The following is a 17,549-nucleotide window of genomic DNA, read 5'->3' as shown; positions in this document are numbered from 1 at the left end:
TCATAGTAAATGCTGGGGCATTAACTGCAGCTAACTCAAAGAGACACCTGGAACCGGCCGTGACTGCAGCTGGTGGCATCCGTGGCTGGCTACAATTAGGAGAGTGTGTTCTGCATGGGACTCCGCTGGGGCCTGCTGGCCCCCTCACCCAGGACACTGGCCATCACTGCGCTTACCATCACACTCCTCTCTCCACGTCACGTGGGGAGGAGGTGGACAGCGGACCGCCCCATGTGCTGACCTGAGTGCCCAGGGAAGAAAGACTGCAAGGCTATGCCTGAATGATGGAGTACAGTGATCGCTTAGTGATGTCTGCCATAGGAGTGGGCAGCACGGAGTGGGGATGTGTGCTGACTCAGAGGAAAAACCACTACCTTCCACACCCCTCAGCCCGTGTGCCCTCTGCCCTGCCTTCCATAAAGGATTAGGACCAGATGGGTGCTCCCCAGGAAGGTACATGGCAATGCTCCAGGGGCCCCGTGAGTTCCCCGACTCCCAGGCACAGCGTCGTGCACACTCACTGGCCGAGTTGCTAACGTGGGGTGGACACCCTTTCCAGGCTATCATCCACACACAGGTGGAGAACAGCTAGTACCTCTAGCATCACACATGCTGCAAACATGGGCTCCGCGGTGTCCGAGTTTGCGGCAGGGCCCCGGCAGGTGACACAGAGGCACAGAGCCAGGCGCAGCTCTCGATGTCTCTGCTGACCTCCTGTGGGGGGCCCCCAGTCCAGGGCGGAGCTGCTCGCCACTGCCCACGGCGGAGCTCTCCCAGCGGGACACAGCCGCCTGCTGTGAACCCTGGGGCCCCGCTGACTGCCAGCTGGGCCAGAACCTGGGCTCACAGCTAATGGAAGGGGAACAGGTGCATTCACAGCCACTACGGATGAGAGAGAGGCAGCCTGGGTACTTGGTTCTTACCCAGTGTCATTTCTTGGGCAATAGCCAAACTCAGGGCTACTCAATCCCAGCAGCTTCGGAGGGAGGGGGGGAGGAAAAATGGGATCATCGGACCCCCAAACATCACCAGACAGGAGGGCAGGACCCCCACCCCACCTCCATGAAGACCCCCAGCGCAGCCAAGGAAGAGGCCACAAGCCCGTTTGCTAATTCCACTTCTTGTGGACTGATGCCTGCTCCAGTCCCCTGCCTGGTGACGTACTGGGGGCCTCATGCTGTCAGCTGTATTTGGCTTTAACCAATCAGGTGGTAAGCGGTGATGGCGGAACACGGGGCTCCCCCTGATGGCAGTGGGTGGGAACAAACTTAATTTTCCTCCTTTGCTGGTGAACGCACAGTTGGCTAAAATCCTTCCAGAAAGAAATCTGGCGATTTATAATGCGTGACAAGCAACACCTCCAGAAAAGGCCTCTGTTGGAGGGAAATAATCCAAAATAATCGAATGCAAACAAGGAAACACTGTGTAGCAACAGGATTTTTATATGTAAGGTAATATTACATTATACACGTATATGTAATGTAAGTGAGAAAATCACGTCAGGGATTTCAAGTGGCTGCAGTTAGGGTCCCGTGACCTTGGGCCTGGGCTGGATGGAAGTCCCATGGGAGGCAGGCAGGGTGAGCGCTTCTCTCTGAACCCCCAGGCATTAGGCACATGGTTTTATGAGAAAAAAGGAGGGATAAGCAAACCAACTATAACTGTATCATTCTACCTTGTAAACTGGTTTTTACTACCTTCCCAGTGGGTTTAACCCCCTCTTCAGAAGTTTATTGTGGGGATGGTGCTATGGCATGGTGGGTAAAGCCACCACCTGCAGTGCTGGCATCCCATATGGGTGCCGGTTCTAGTCCTGGCTGCTCCTCTTCCGATCCAGCTCTGTGCTGTGGCCTGGGGAAGCAGTGGAAGATGACCCTACACCCAGTTGGGAGACCTGGAGAAAGCACCTGGCTCCTGGCTTCAGATCGGCACAGCTCTGGCCATTGTGGCCATCTGGTGAGTGAACCAGAGGGAGTGCAGTGGAGGATGGCCCAAGTGCTTGGGCCCTGCACCCCATGGGAGACCAGGAGAAGCACCTGGCTCCTGCCATCAGATCAGTGCGGTGCGCTGGCCGCAGCGGCCATTGGAGGGTGAACCAACGGCAAAGGAAGACCTTTCTCTCTGTCTCTCTCTCACTGTCCACTCTGCCTGTCAAAAAATAAATAAATAGATAAATAAATAAAAATGTATTGTTTGATTTTGATTACAAAATAATTCTATTCCCACTGAAGACACTCGGAAAAACCATGAGAAAATCTCAAGAAAACAAAATGCTGGGGCAGGCTGGGTGGCCCAGTAGTCTAGACGCCAGGCAGCACACCCACGGCCCACAGCCCGCATCAGAGTGCCTAGGTTCGATCCCTGGCCCCAGCCAACTCTAGCTTCCTGCTAATGTGGATCCTGGGACACAGCGGTGATGGCTCAAGGCGCTGGGTCCCTGCCACCCACGGGGGAGACCTGGGTGGAATTCCCAGCCACTGGCTTTGGCCTGAGCCAGCCCAGCTGCTGCAGGCATTTGGGGAGTGCACCGGCGGTGGGAGGCTGTGTGCCTGCCCTCTGCCATCTGTCTATGTGCGCATCTCTGAACAAGTAACTCCGAAAGCGCAAACGTCCACAATGCCATCACCTGGCATCACCTGTGGAACAGGGCAAACGTCTTTCAATCATGGGAACCACACGAGCCTGGTGTGACGGGCTCTGCGGCAGCTCACATCTGAGAACCCTGGGAATTCCTTTCTAAGATAGAACTGACGGGGCCGGCGCCATGGCTCACTTGCTTAATCCTCCGCCTGCAGCGCTGGCATCCCATATGGGCACCCGTTCTGTCCCGGCTGCTCCTCTTCCTGTCCAGCTCTCTGCTATGGCCCGGGAGTGCAGTGGAGGATGGCCCAAGTGCTTGGGCCCTGCACCCGCATGGGAGACCAGGAGAAGCACCTGGCTCCTGGCTTCGGATCAGCACGGTGCGCCGGCTGTAGCGGCCATATGGGGGGTGAGGCAATGGAATGAAGACCTTTCTGTCTCTCTCTCTCTCACTAACTCTGTCAAATAAAAAATTTTAAAAAGAGAGAAAATAAAAGTTATAAGATGGAACTGACTTCACCAACACACCTGGCACTTTATAGAATTTCCACATAAGCTTTATGGCCACGTGGAGGAATTCATTTCCTGCTGAGAACAGCCCTCTGTGCTTTCGTGTGTGTGTGTGTGTGTGTGTGTGCGCGCGCGCGCACACCATTCTTACTTATTTTATATTACAAGCCTGCTGGCAAACGTACCCATAGCCTTCTGAGGCACTGCTAACGCTTACAAAATCAAACGCACATTTTTCAAAGGAAGAAATCTTCAAAGGACTCCACCCTGCCCACTCCAAAATGGAAGGAGCAAGCAAAGACTCCCCCAGACCACAGCCGGGGCCCCCCGCTTCCAACGCCCGGGCTTAGCTGCAGGCATGCGCCCCACCAGGGACTCACGTACAGGTCATAGGAGAACTTTCGCTCCAGGTTGCTCTGGTTTTTCTGGAACTGGAGGATGTCCTGCTGCAGCCGGCCGTAGTTCCTCTGCAGGGTCTTGAACTGGTCTGCGCCGAGAGAGGACAAGTCACTGTTCAGGCCATGGCTGGCAGTCACATGCGGGGCGGAGCTACCAAGGGGCCAAGGGCGGGCAGAGGCGGGGATGAGGACGCACCCCCCACGTGCCTGCATCTGGACTTGCAAACATCTCTCCCACATCTCCCGTTTGTCCTCCAGCTTTGTTCTTAAGATTTATTTATTTATTTGAAAGACAGAATTGGAGAGAGAGATCTGTCTTCCATCTGCTGGTTCTCGCGCCAAATGGTTACAACAGCCAGAGCTGTGCCAATCCAAAGCCAGGAGCCAGGAGCTTCTTCTGGGTCTCCTATGCAGGTGCAGGGGCCCAAGCACTTGGACCATCTTCTACTGCTTTCCTAGGCCCTAGCAGAGAACTGGACCCAAAGAGGAACAGCTGGGAGTCGAACCAGCACCCATATGGGATGCCGGCACTGCTGGCGGCAGCTCTACCCGCTACGCCACAGTGCCTGCCCCTGTCATCCAGCTCTTAAGATGTGTTAGGAGCGTGGGTTCACCTGTTTTTCCCTAAGGTATACTGAGCCCCAGGCTGCCCTGCAAGCTCACACGTACCACCCACGGTCTCTAAAACACTGAGGCTGACATCTGGCCTGCTAAGTTTGGACACCCATGTCCCACATCAGAGGGCCTGGGTTCAATCCCCGGTCCCAGTTCCTGACTCCACTAACGCAGACCCTGGGACACAGCCTCCTGCTGTCTCGTGAGTCTCCTAGGCTCTGTGTCCGGCAGCTGCCCAGCCCTCTAATCAGGGGAACTCCTCAGCTCATCCACGCTGCCCTGAAGATGTGGCCCAGCAAAGCCCAGGTGCAGGGGGTGCCTAGTGGTGCACGACAGCACCCGAGGGCGCTACACAGCCCTGGGGAGACGCTGCTGTTCCCCAACCTCTGTCCTCACGGCACTGGACTTGCCAGACTCCCTGGGGGAAACAGAACCCAGCAAAACCCAGGGAGCCCATGCACTCCTGCCAGTGGCCACCAGGTGGCGCATGCTCAAAGCACCTGGACACCATCCTTGAGAGGACAAAACCATGGCACAGAGGACAGGAAGCGAGTGTCAAGGTGGGAGAGGCCATCCAAGCAGGGGGCACCCGCTGCCTGCAGCCGGGGACCGAGGGCTGTGAGGCCAACCATTTGTCAGGACTTACTGAAATGGGGCCGGCACTGCGGCGCAGTGGGTAAAGCTGCCACCTGTGACCTCCCATACGGGTGCCGGTTCTAGTCCCGGCTGCTCCACTTCAAATCCAGCTCTCTGCTGTGGCCTGGGAAAGCAGTACAGGATGGCCCAAGTCCTTGGGCCCCTGCACCCATGTGGGAGACCCAGAAGAAGCATCTGACTCCTGGCTTCAGATTGGCCCACCTCCGACCACTGCAGTCCTTTGGGGAGTGAACCAGCAGGTGGAAGACCTCTCTCCCTCTCTCTCTGCCTCTGCCTCTCTGTAACTCTACCTTTCAAATAAATAAATCTTTAAAACAGGAAAAAAGGTAACCTATGTTCTCACCCTATATACATGTGGACACACAGGGGTGCTTCAAGAAGTTCATAGGAAAATGGGATAAAGTGAGCTCATTTTGGTGTGAAAAATCTGAAATCCACACATGCATTTTTCATGAACGTCTGAAGACCCTGAGGACTATGAACAATGCAAAGCAGGGGCAGGTATTTGCCGCAGCAGTTCAAACACAGCATTCCACGGGCGGGGGGCTCCCGACTCCAGCTTCCTGCTGACGCATGCCCTGCGAGGCAGCAGGTGGAGGCTCCAGAATTGGGGTTCCTTCCTCCACTCGGCAGGCCTGGACTGCGTTCCGGGCTCTTGGTCTCAACTCAGCCCAGCCCCAGCCACCTTTTGGGGAAATAAACCAGTAGAGGGGAACTTACTCTGTCAAAGAATTAACTTAAGAAATAAAGACCAAAGCATAAAAAGAAAAAAAGGGGGGGGGGGCCAGCGCTGTGGCATAGTGTGTAAAGCCATTGACCGCAGTGCCGGTATCCCATATGGGTGCCGGTTCGAGTCCCAGCTGCTCCACTTCCCAGCCAGTCTCTGCTGTGGCCTGGGAAAGCAGTGGAAGATGGCCCAAGTCCTTGGGCCCCTGCACCTGCATAGGAGACCCAGAAGAAGCTCCTGGATCCTGGCTTCGGATCGGCACAGCTCCAGCCGTTGCGGCCAATTAGGGAGTGAACCAGCGGATGGAAGAACTCTCTCTCTCTCTCTGCCTCTCTATAACTCTGCCTTTCAAATAAATAAATAAATGTTTAAAATAAAGAAATGTGCGGTAACTGATGGGGCCAGAACAGGGCAGGGGTTGCCTGGACTGCAGGACTGACAGGTGTCCACATGACCCACTTTGATGGCTTCCTGACAGGCGCAGGAGGTGGAGATGCCGACACTGCCCCAACCAAACTGAGGCTTCTCAGGAACTGAGCTGAGCGTCAGCTTTAAATTAACATGCACCTTATGTATACATAAAACCCATAAAAAAAAAAAAAAAAACATAAAACCCAGCACACACACAGAGTGGGCACGCCTCACCTGCGATGCATGGGGCCAGAAGTGGTCTGGCTTGCACATACATGAGACACCTCGGGGCCCCGGTCTCGTAAGCACGGAATGTACCGATGCCTCACCTACACCTGTGTTGGTATTTTGCATGATCATGTGCGTTCTGAATGCAATCCCACACAGGAGGTGTGGCGTCTTCCGCTTGGGCTGCCAGGTCAGGTCAGTGCCCGGAGCCCTTTCTTTGGGAGCCTTTCAGATTCCAGGTGCCCGGTCTGGACAATGTTTCTTAACGCACTCATACCGGAGTCTGAAGGCAGGCTTCGGACTCTTTGATGGACACACAGGGAGCATGCACAGTAAGAACAACACGCCCAGGGCCGCGCGCGTCGCCCAGAACGCCATCCCTGTGCAGAGGGCACAGCAGGTGCTCACCCCTAAAGAACGCTGCCCGGCGGAGGGGGCATTGGGACTTACCCTGGAGCACTCGGATGAGCTTCTCGCCCGTGGTGATATTATTCACCAACACCGCCTGCAGGGAGAGAAGACAGGATAACATGGAACTCCTGCAGCCTGGGGGGGGGGGGCACCCGCAGTGGGCGTGTCTCCAGGCTCGGGCTCCCGTGCCAGCCACCAGCCAGCAACTGGAGGAAGGTGGAGGGATCCTGGGTTCTCTTCCAGGCTGGCTGAGAGGATAGAGAAAAGGGGTTCCACAGTGAGCACGGCGAGACTTCTGGGAGCAGCTCGCCCGCTGGCTGCCGCTCTCCCGCCCACGGTCCAGGAGCTTGGGGACAGGCGGCCTCACACAGAGCGGGGACAGTCAACAGGGAAGAGGGAAGAGGCCACGGGAGACTCAAGCTAGCAAGTTTTTAAACAAAGCTGGGTGTTTCCGGGCTGGTGGTCAGGGCACCAGCGCCCCACTTCGCAGTGCCGGGGTTTGGCGTCCAGCTCCTGACTCCAGCTTCCTGTCCGTGAAGCCCCGGGGAGCAGCGATGAAGGCTCCAGTGCTGGGGTCCCCGCCACATGGCTCCCAGCTCTGACCTGCCCCCCGGTCACTGCGGGCATTTGGAGAGGGAAGCACCAGATCAGAGCTCATTCTGTGCCTTCCTCTGCTCTCGAGCCAGTGAATACACACACACACACACAAGCAGGTGTGCACTATTTTATATAAGGAATTACTGGATATTTTGGTAAGATAGTATTATGACAGGTAAGAGAAATAAGATACCACCTTCTAGGGGCTGGCGTAGAGGGTAAAGCCGCCACCAGCAGTGCCAGCATCCCATATGGGCGCCAGTTCAAGTCCCAGCTGCTCCACTTCTGATCCAGCTCTCTGCTATGGCCTGGGAAAGCAGTGGAAGATGACCCAGGTCCTTGGGCCCCTGCACCTGATTGGGAGACCCGGAAGAAGCTCCTGGCTTCAGATTGGTGCAGCTCTGGCCATTACGGCCAATTGGGGAGTGAACCATGGGATGGAAGACCTCCCCTTCCCCCGCCTCCCTTTTTCCATGTAACTCTTTCAAATAAATTAACTAATTAAAAATAATAACAAAGAAGATCCCACCTTCTAGAGAGAGGTACTGAAACATCGCGATTCTAACAGCCTGAGTTATAACGATGAGAGCTCATTAGGTCATTCTGTCCACTTTTCAAGTTTAAAAGTGTCCACAGTTGGTCTACACACACAGAGAGACACATCCATAACCCTATTACGTCACCAACTAAACCTGAAAAGCACAATTTTGAAAAATAGCCTGAACTGCGAGGTTGATTTTGAGGGAACAGAAAATGGACTTGAAAACACACAACCTTGCCTTTTTTTTTTTTTTTACAGATAGAGTTAGACAGTGAGGGAGAGAGACAGAGAGAAAGGTCTTCCTCCCATTGGTTCACACCCTCAAATGGCTGCTACGGCCGGCGCTGTGCCGGTCCGAAGCCAGGAGCCAGGTGCTTCCTCCTGGTCTCCCATGCAGGTGCAGGGTCCAAGCACTTGGGCCATCCTCCACTGCACTCCCTGGCCACAGCAGAGAGCTGGACTGGAAGAGGAGCAACCGGGACTAGAACCCGGCACCCATATGGGATGCCGGCACCGCAGGCAAAGGATTAACCAAGTGAGCCACGGCGCCGGCCCCACAACCTTGCTTTCTGATAGAGATTCTGGGCGAGTTCAAGGACTCTCCCACACACTGCTACGTGCTACTTCTCCATTATAATTTCACACGAAACTTAAGCCACTTTGTTATCACAAAACGGGGGGGGGGGCACGTGACAGGCATCTCAGCAGGGACTTTCTGCACCCCTGCAGCAAAAGGTGGGGTGCCCGTCTAAATGCCACAGCACCCTGGTCCCCACTGAGTGGGGGACCTGAAGACCACAAAAGCCCCACCTGGGTTTCCTCAGCTGTCAGGGCTGCACAAACCAGTATTTTGGGGCCAGTGCTGTGGCATAGTGGGTAAAGCTGCCACCCTAAGTGTCAGAATCCCATATGGGCACTGGTTTGAGTCCCGGCTACTCCACTTCTGATCCAACGCCCTGCTAATGGGCCTGGGAAATCAGAGGAAGACGGTCCAAGGGCTTGGGCTCCTGCCACCCACGTGGGAGACCCGGATGAAGCTCCTGGCTCCTTGCTTTGGACTGGCTGAGCTCCGGCTGTTGGGACCATGTGGGGACTGAACCAGTGGATGGAAGACCTCTCTGTCTCCAACTCTGCCTTTCAAATAAATGAATCTTAAAAGGAAAAAAAAAAAAAATTAAAAACCGCAGTACTCAAGCAATGTCCTCAGAAGCCATCCTCTGCCCTCCCCCTGCCCACCAAGGTGAGTTACAGACACTGGACACCTCCCCGAAGCCCACCACAAATGCCCCCATCCATCCTCCCACCCTCCCTCACGTCGCCACCAACGTCGGAGCTGGCTGTAAGGACATTCTCCTAACTTCCTGGTTTGAAGGAAGGTCAAGACTGCGATGAAGCCTGACCACCATGACCACAAGGCTTCAATAAGAGCAGCCCAGGCCATGCAGGGGAGCCTGGGACTGAACACTGCAGCTCTATAAGACTTGGCTGGCTTGGGCGCATGCGCACACCTACCTCACCCACGCTGCTGCTCCACACTGCTGCAGGACACCAGTACCAGAAACCCCCACAACCGTTCAAATCAATCAATCTTGGAAAAAAAGGAATCTGAAACAGACCAGGTTCCCCTTCGGTCTCTCACTCTAGCCCATCCCTTGTAGTGATCCCTCATGCTCACCTATATGGGCTATAGGATGCCGGCACCGCAGGCTGCAGCTTTACCTGCTATGCTACAACTCCCACCCTGCAGGCTGCTGCAGCAGCAGGAAACACCCCACCAACAACGGCCGGAGGCCCGAGGCTGCCTGGTTCCAGCTTCGCAGCCTCCACGGCGAGGACAAGGACCAGTGGAGAGGGCACGGCTGAGCAGCTCGTCCGCGCTCTCGTTCCTGCTCTCACCTGCGGGACATGTGACTTCCGTGCACTCGGGCTTTCTACAAACAGGCTCCCCCCTCCCCGCCCCCAACCTGGGGACTTAAGAGAACACTGACCCAGAACCAAGGGGACTGTCGGTCCCAATCAACACAACCACGCCAGAGCCACAGCTGTTGGGGACAGAGAGGAGAAATGGAGACAGCGGGTCATCTGTTCTCAGTGTCTTTCCCATCAAACGCCTGCCTTGTGGAGCTGAGTTAAGGACAGCAGGGGAGGGGCTGGTGCAGTGCCGTTGTGGATAAAGCCGCCGCCTGCAGTGCCGGCATCCCATATGGGCACTGGTTCCAGACCCAGCTACTCCACTTCCTATCCAGCTCTCTGCTATAGCCTGGGAAAGCAGTGGAAGATGGCCCAAGTCCTTGGGCCCTCACACCTGATTGGGAGACTCAGAAGAAGCTCCTGGCTCCCTGCTTTGGATTGGCGCGGCTCCAGCTGTTGCGGCCAACTGGGGAGTGAACCATGGGATGGAAGACCTCTCTCTTTCAACCTCTCTCTCTCTGCCTCTCCCAGATGCTCCACTTCTGATCCAGCTCCCTGCTATGACGTGGGAAAGCAGTAGAAGATGGCCCAAGTCCTTGGGCCCTGCACCCACCCGCGTAGGAGACCTGGAAGAAGCTCCTGGCTCCTGGCTCCTGGCTTTGGATCAGCTCAGCTCCAGCCATTGCAGCCATTTGGAGAGTGAACCAGCAGATGGAAGACCTCTGTTTCTCACTGCCTCTGCCTTTCAAATACATAAATATCTTAAAAACAAAGAAGGACAGCAGGGGAATGACAGCAACAACAAAATCTGAGTCCAACTCACTCGGGCCATTCCGGGTGGAGAGAAAGAGACAAAAGCCGGCCGCGCCAGCGAAGGCCAAGGCTACCCCTTCCACGAGCAAGCACCCCTGCGACAGAAGACCCACCCAAGTGTGCTCCTGGCCCCAGCCCTCCCCTGAGCGTGGAGGCTGACAACTGACGAGACCCGAGGACCACGGTTGCCCCATGTCAGCTGCACAGGGGAGGTGAATGGCTGCATTTTGTTACACAGCTGGCTTTGCAGGTCAGACGGCATCAGCCAACTGGGGCATCTAGGACCTGGTAAGACTGCAGCGTTCGGAGCCAAACCCTTGTACCAGGAAGACGGGTTTTCACCGTGTCTGTCCCACTCCCAATCGCCTCCCGCCCTCCGCCTGCCACCCAGGCCTGCCACGCCCCCTCCGGCTGCCTCTCAAACCCGCTCACCTCGTGTGACTGATCCGACCCTCTACCCAGACTCCCTAGGATGCCACTGTTTGCTTCTGCCATTTCCAGGGCCAATGCCAGGGCTGCCTCCCCTGAGGCCTGCTCCCTGCCCTAGGCACTGCCACTCCACAGAGCCAGGGCCTACCTTTCACACTCCACACCTGAGCACCCTCAAACTAAGACCAAACTCCTTGGGAGACCCTGCGGGGGCCCCCAACACCACAGAGATCCCCGCACCCGGCACCCTGCTGGCCAGCTGCAGGTGTGTGCCCAGTTACAGCCAGACGCACAACTCCGGCAGCCAAGTCCCCATCCCTGCTTCTGGGGGATGGGCGGAGGCGCCAGAGGACCGCTGAAACCACACGACTGCCTGTAACTCGGAGCTCAAACCAGGTGGCTTTGTCTTTCAACTAAAAAATTATTTATCTGAGAGGCAGAGAGAAGGGAGAGAATGGGGGGGGGGGGGACAGGAAGGGAGGGAAGTAGAGGGGAGGGAGGGAGAGGGAAGGGAGGGAGAGGGAAGGGAGGGAGGGAAGTGAGCTCCCTTTTGCTGGTTCATTCTGAAATGTCCACAACAGCCAAGGCTGGGCCACACCAAAGCCAGAAGCTGGGACCTCAACTCAGGTCCACCACCATATAAGGGGCAGGAACCCAAATACTTAAACCATCACCACTGGCCCCTCCCAAACACCTGCCCTCAAGCACTTTTTTTTTTTTTTTTTTTTTTTTGGACAGGCAGAGTTAGACAGTGAGAGAGAGAGAGACAGAGAGAAAGGTCTTCCTTTTGCCGTTGGTTCACCCCCCAAATGGCAGCCACAGCTGGTGCACTGCGCTGATCCGAAGGCAGGAGCCAGGTGCTTCTCCTGGTCTCCCATGCGGGTGCAGGGCCCAAGCACTTGGGCCATCCTCCACTGCCTTACTGGGCCACAGCAGAGAGCTGGACTGGAGGAGAAGCAACTGGAACAGAATCCAGCACCCCAACCGGGACTAGAACCTGGGGTGCCGGCACAGCAGGTGGAGGATTAGCCAAGTGAGCCACAGCGCCGGGCCCCCAAGCAGGCTTTTAACCAGAATCCTGAAGATCACCCACTAAGGCAGCCCCTGGGCCACATTTGGCCATTTACATGTAAATGGTTACAATTCACTAAAATTCAGTCCCTTGGCCCCAGCAACCCTAGTGGTGAGTGCCACTGTGCTGCAGAGAACATTTCTAGCAGAGAACAAGACAAAGGCACATTAGGAAGGACATGGAAGATGGGAGTCGGGAGGCCATCCCAGGTCCAGGTCTCATCCTGGCGACCACTGCTCCCTGAGCGCCACCTGTCACGCCTGTAAAATGGCCGCAGCCTCCTAAGGGGGTTGAAAGGGACCCGGAAGGGGTGCCTGTGAGTGTCAGCCCGAGAGACTCAGCAGAGGCTGACTCTCAGGGTCTGGGAAGAGATGGCGCACCATCTTCCCAGACTCTGAGAACCTGGGAGCCTGTGACATTTGCACAGGAAGTTGCAAATCCCAGGAGGAATTCTCTCAAACTCAATTCTTTGAAAATAAACTCTACTTCTTCTCCCCAATAGTGTTTATTTTTTTTAAGAGATGCTGTGTGTACTTACACGGTGAGAAATGCCCAGGTCCTATGACATTCAGTGGAAGAGGACTTCGCAAACACAAATAGTGTCCCCCAGGGAGGAAAAATACAGGACTCTGTTCTAACATTAAAATCAGAACAATGCCCGAGGAAGAAGTATGAGTTTGTGAATATGGCAGAGGATTCTACAGATAAAGAAAAGTGCATTTACAATCTGTCCAGAGCGCCTGAGGCCAGCGAAATGCTGGACACCAGCTCCTACTAACGCCAAGTCCACATCTGACCCACTGGATGTCGGTGAATCAACCAGCCCAGAGAGAGAGGTGCGTGCACCACAGGGCAGCCTGAGAAGGGACCCAAAACAAGCTCCAATCTCAGTGCCTGCGTCTGAGTCCCAACTTCAGGTCCTGACTCCAGCCTCCTGCTAACGCCCACCCTGGGGGGCAGCAGATGATGGCTGACGGACTTGGGTCCCAGCCACCCACAGGAGACCTGCAGCCAATTCCTAGCTCCCAGCTTTGGCCTGGCCCAGTGCCAGCCGATCCAGGCTTTGGGAGAGTAAACAAGCAAACAGGATCTCTCTCTCTCTCTCTCCCCCAAATGAAAAGCCTACTCTCTTGAGCCTCTATTTTGTGAGTAGCACATAGAAGCTTGCAACTCTTGCCCTTCGTGAAGGCACGGATGCTTCCTCTGGGAGTCCAGCACCTAGCACAGGCCCAGCCCAGAGCAGGTGTTTAACATATGTGTGTAGAAAGGAAGCCAACAGGGGATCGATCTGTTAAGGGCCTAAGCAAGTCCACGCCAAGTTCCAGTCCCCACAGAGATTAGAATTTAAAGCAGAGGGGGCCCACATTGTGGCAGAGCCGGTAAGGCGCCGCCTGAGACGCCAGCATCCCCGGTGGGCACTGGTTCGAGTCCCGGCTGCTCCACTTCTGATCCAGCTCTCTGCTGTGGCCTGGGAAAGCAGCTGAAGATGGTCCAAGTGCTTGGGCCCCTGCACCCACACAGAAGACCTGGGTGAAGCTCCTGGCTCTGGCCTGGCCCAGCCCCAGCCCCAGCCGCCACCTGGGGAGTGAACCAACAGGTCCAAGATCTCTGTCTCTCCCTCTCTGGCTAACTCTTTCCAGTCAATCAAACCAACTAGCTTGATCAAGATGAGCTTTGAATACAAGGAATTTAAAGCAGAGGAATAAGCGTAGTGCTCAAGTGAGAGCAGGATTTATCTGAGAGTGACTATACACACTCGCCTGCATGCGGGCCTCTCCCCAAGGAGACATCCCAGTCATGAGTGGGCCACACAGCTGCCTAGGACTAGAGCATGGGAGGCGGCCGGAACGGACCCAAAACAAGAGCCAAAATGCACACGGGGCGTCTCAGCCCCTTCGATAAGGTACAAGATGTTGCCCTAATTGAATCCACACACAGAGCGGTGTTTGGTGGGAAGATCGAGTGTCATGGCGCCTCCCCATGGAACGTAACTTCCTTTTCCGGAGGAGAGGTGCCATCCCCTTCCGGGTCCTGGACAATACAGGTGCATCATGGGAAAGTGACCGCGACCACTGCGATCCCGGGGCCTCGAGAGGTGCCTCCCCCTTCCGGTCCTGGATGAGACAGGTGCATCATGGGAAAGTGGGCGTGGCCGTGACCAGTCCCACCCAGGAGAGGTGCCTCCCCCTTCCGCGTCCTGGATGAGACAGGTGCATCATGGGTAAGTGGGCGTGACCATGACCAGTCCCACCCAGGAGAGGTGCCTCCCCCTTCCGCATCCTGGATGAGACAGGTGCATCATGGGTAAGTGGGCGTGACTTGGAGGGCCCCACCCACAAGCCATGGATGGCCAGGGTTGGAGGCAGAGTGAGACCCACGCACCACGTTAGGAGAGCCACGACCACCGCCCAGGGCGCGCCGCGGCCGGAGCAGGGGCGCCCGGGTCTTGCCTTTTCGTCTTGGCACATCTTGTTGACGCTCTCCAGCTGGAAGCTGTGGCTGGACTGGATCTTGTCCAGCTGTCCCCGCTGCCTCTCCAGCTCCCCCTGGAACTCGTTCTTCTTCAGCTCCACGGCGCCTCTCTCGGCGGCCGCTCGGCGGACCCGGCCCTCCAGCTCCACGATCCGCGTCTGCGGGGAGAGCACAGCGTGAGAGCTGGCGGGGTGCCACGCGCGGGAACCCCGCCGAGCCCGGGGCCCCCGCCACGTCACGACCAGGGCCCAGCCCAGGCCGGTGCCATGCCCCAGACCCCCACCACGCCAAGCCACCCCACCCAAGACCCCCGCCACGCCACCCGGGGCCAGGGCCCGCCACAGGCCAGTGCCATGCACGCCACTGGGCACTGACTCCTCTTCTCCTGCTCCTTAATCGGACCCGATTTCTGAACGCGGGTCCCACGCTCCACTCCGGACACGGAGGGGCCCAGGGGCTCCGGCGGCAGCCAGGGACGGTGTCCGTGGCCGAGGGCGTAGGACAGACAAGACCCCCGGCGTCAGCCCGCTGGCTGTCAGCCTGCCCACCTGTGAGCTGAGTACAGCTCAAGCCAGCTCTTAGGGGTTGTGTACAAGTGCGCAAAGCAGGAAGCTGGACACGAGCTGATCACGCATCTCTCGGCCCTAGTTTCAATCTATAAAAAACCTTTACCCCTAATTCCCTAGGGATTACGCAATCGCTCCTTGCTTCCTCCTTTGTAACACACATCTACTTTCTTCCACCACCCCAATGGCAGTGGCTGGTTTTCTGCACCACGTGGGGCAAATGAACCCGGTTGCGGGGGGAGGGCGGTTTACAGCAATACCTCCAACTAGGCTAGGCTGTTGGCTCAAAGCGCTGTTTAAGAAAAATTATTCCGGGGATGGGGCTGTAGTGCAGCACGTTAAGCTGCCACCTGTGACGCCCTGCAACACGAGCATCCCGGAGCAGAGCGCTGGTTAGAGACCTGGCTGCTTCACTTGCGATCCAGCTGCCTGCGAATGTCCCCCGCGCGCGCACACACACACACACACACACACACACACGGGAAACCCTGCCCGGCCCCGCCCCAGCTGAAGTGGCCATCGGTGAACTGAACCAAGAGATGAAAGATCTTTTTCTCTCTCTTTCAAATAAATAAAATAAATCTTTAGAATAATATATTGTGTTTTTTTTTTTAAAAGATTTAAAGACAGAGTTACAGACACAGGTAGAGACAGAGAGAAGTCTTCCATCTGTTGGTTCACTCCCCAAATGGCAGCAGCAGCCGGAGCTGTGCCAATCCGAAGCCAGGAGCCAGGTGCTTCCTCTGGGTCTCCCATGCGGGTGCAGGGGCCCAAGTACTTGGGCCATCCTCCACTGCCTTCCCAGGCCACAGCAGAGAGCTGGCCTGGAAGAGAGGCAGCCAGGACTTGAACCGGTGCCCATATGGGATGCCGGCGCTTTAGGCAGCGGCTTTAACCTGCTGTGCCACAGCACTGGCCTCAATATATTGTTCTGGCACATGTTATAATAATGGTTAAGGCAGACTTTATTCAAGGCCACTACAATGCAGTCATGGCTACAACAGGAGAGAGAAATTCCACTCAACTCTGAACACAGCAAAGGCAGCTGGGGATTTACAGCTGGGAACAAATGATTCTTGATAAAGGCAGGATAAGGACTTAGACACTCAGGGGGGAGCATGAGGAGCCTGGGCAGGTTCAAGTGTGGGGAGATGACTTGGCAGGATTCTTTGCCAGCACTGGGCTGGGCGGGCCAGAGACACAGGGAGCTGGCGGGTAGGTAGCAGAGGCTGAAGTCCCCTGGAGCAGCGGCTCAGAGGAGCCTGGGTGTGGTCTGACGAGGAGAAGTGTCTGGCCTTACTTGGCACCGTGCCTGAAGGACCACAGCGATCGGTACACTGAAAAACCGAACGTCTTACACCTGTCATCCAAGCACACTCCCCACACGGCCCTCTGGTGTCTGGTGTGGACTGGAGGGCCTGGGTGATGGCGTCAGCTCAAGGGATCAAGGAGCACCCAGACACCTGGCGAAGCGGTGCTGGGAGCGTCTGGGGGTGGGGGGGAGACCCGGCCCGGGGCGTGGGCGACACTGGTGGGCAGGGGGTCTGTAGAGACTGCAGACAGAGGGGCACCGTCTTCACCTTGGATGTCAAAGCGCCTGACTCACTGGCCTCAGGACTCACACCCATCACCCTCCGGCTCACAGCCATCCAGCCTCGGCTTCCCTGCCCCAAGACCCTTGGACTCGGGCTGAGCCACGCTGCCCGCAGCCCAGGGCCTCCTGCCTGCACACTGCCTGTCCCGGGACATCAAGCTGCCACAACAGCATGGGCCGGTTCCCCTAACAAACTCCCTTCATCTCCCCATGCACCCACAGCTGATGGGTCTGTCTCTCCAGGGAACCCTAAGACAACCATGATGGGGCCGTGGCCATGGACTGGGGCAAGCTGTCTTCCCAGAACTGCCCCATGTGGCTAGACTGAAGACTGAACTCACAGGGGAAACAGAGAAGGCTGTCTGGCACCAGAACCAAAGGCAGTCATGGCAGGATCCTCTCGCACCAGCTGGGGGCTGCCCCGGACCCTAACCTGCACTGCAGCGGGCACAGGCACAAGGGGACTTGGGTGCCAGCAGACAGCAGACAAAGCAACAAAGAGAACACCTGGAGATCCACGCTCCGGGAGCTGGCAATCCAGTAGTTGAAGCCCAGGACTATGACGCAGGCCACCAGGGCAGCCAGCAGGAGGGGCGGCGACTTCATGCTGCGACGCCCGCTTCCTAATCCCATCATCTCAGAACTGGAGCCGAGGATCTGCCAAAGGAGAACAAGGAAGTGAGCCTCCGTGCCAGCGTGGCCAGTGCCCCACCCGGCGCTGCCCCGGCCGGCCACGTCCACCTTCCCCACCCTCGGGGAGGGCGCCCTGCCAGCAGCAAGCAGGCACTGGGGCGTCGCCCGGACCCGTGAAGCCATCCGTGGAGCTCACGTATGCAGGACTGCGTGGCTGCGGGGCGAGGGTGGCGGTGTTGGGGCCAGCTCCCCGGCCCAGGCCCTGAAATGCTGGGACGGACGAGCTGGCCCGAGACCTCAGGCAGAGACCACGTCTCTTCTATGTTGCAGACCCCTCGTCTGTCTAATGGGTACAATTCAGTACCCACCTCCCCAACACTGTTC

The 17,549-nt window shown here is 56.8% G+C and overlaps 1 protein-coding gene across 1 annotated transcript in view; it reads right to left on the bottom strand.

Moving 5' to 3' along the window:
- The window catches only part of GOLM1 (golgi membrane protein 1), a 53,456-nt gene that overhangs the window by 17,508 nt on the left and 18,399 nt on the right, over positions 1 to 17,549 (bottom strand). Inside the window, exons 2-5 of the mRNA XM_008257408.4 lie at positions 17,040 to 17,189; positions 14,351 to 14,530; positions 6,577 to 6,631; positions 3,475 to 3,577 (exon numbers count right to left, since the gene is read on the bottom strand). Coding sequence (XP_008255630.1) covers positions 3,475 to 3,577; positions 6,577 to 6,631; positions 14,351 to 14,530; positions 17,040 to 17,168 — 467 coding nt within the window. The 5' untranslated portion in view covers positions 17,169 to 17,189. The remainder of the gene's footprint in view (positions 1 to 3,474; positions 3,578 to 6,576; positions 6,632 to 14,350; positions 14,531 to 17,039; positions 17,190 to 17,549) is intronic.

The sequence above is a fragment of the Oryctolagus cuniculus genome, chromosome 1, assembly GCF_964237555.1.
Source record: "Oryctolagus cuniculus chromosome 1, mOryCun1.1, whole genome shotgun sequence".
NCBI lineage: Eukaryota > Metazoa > Chordata > Mammalia > Lagomorpha > Leporidae > Oryctolagus > Oryctolagus cuniculus.
This window is presented reverse-complemented; position numbering and strand designations above follow the sequence as displayed.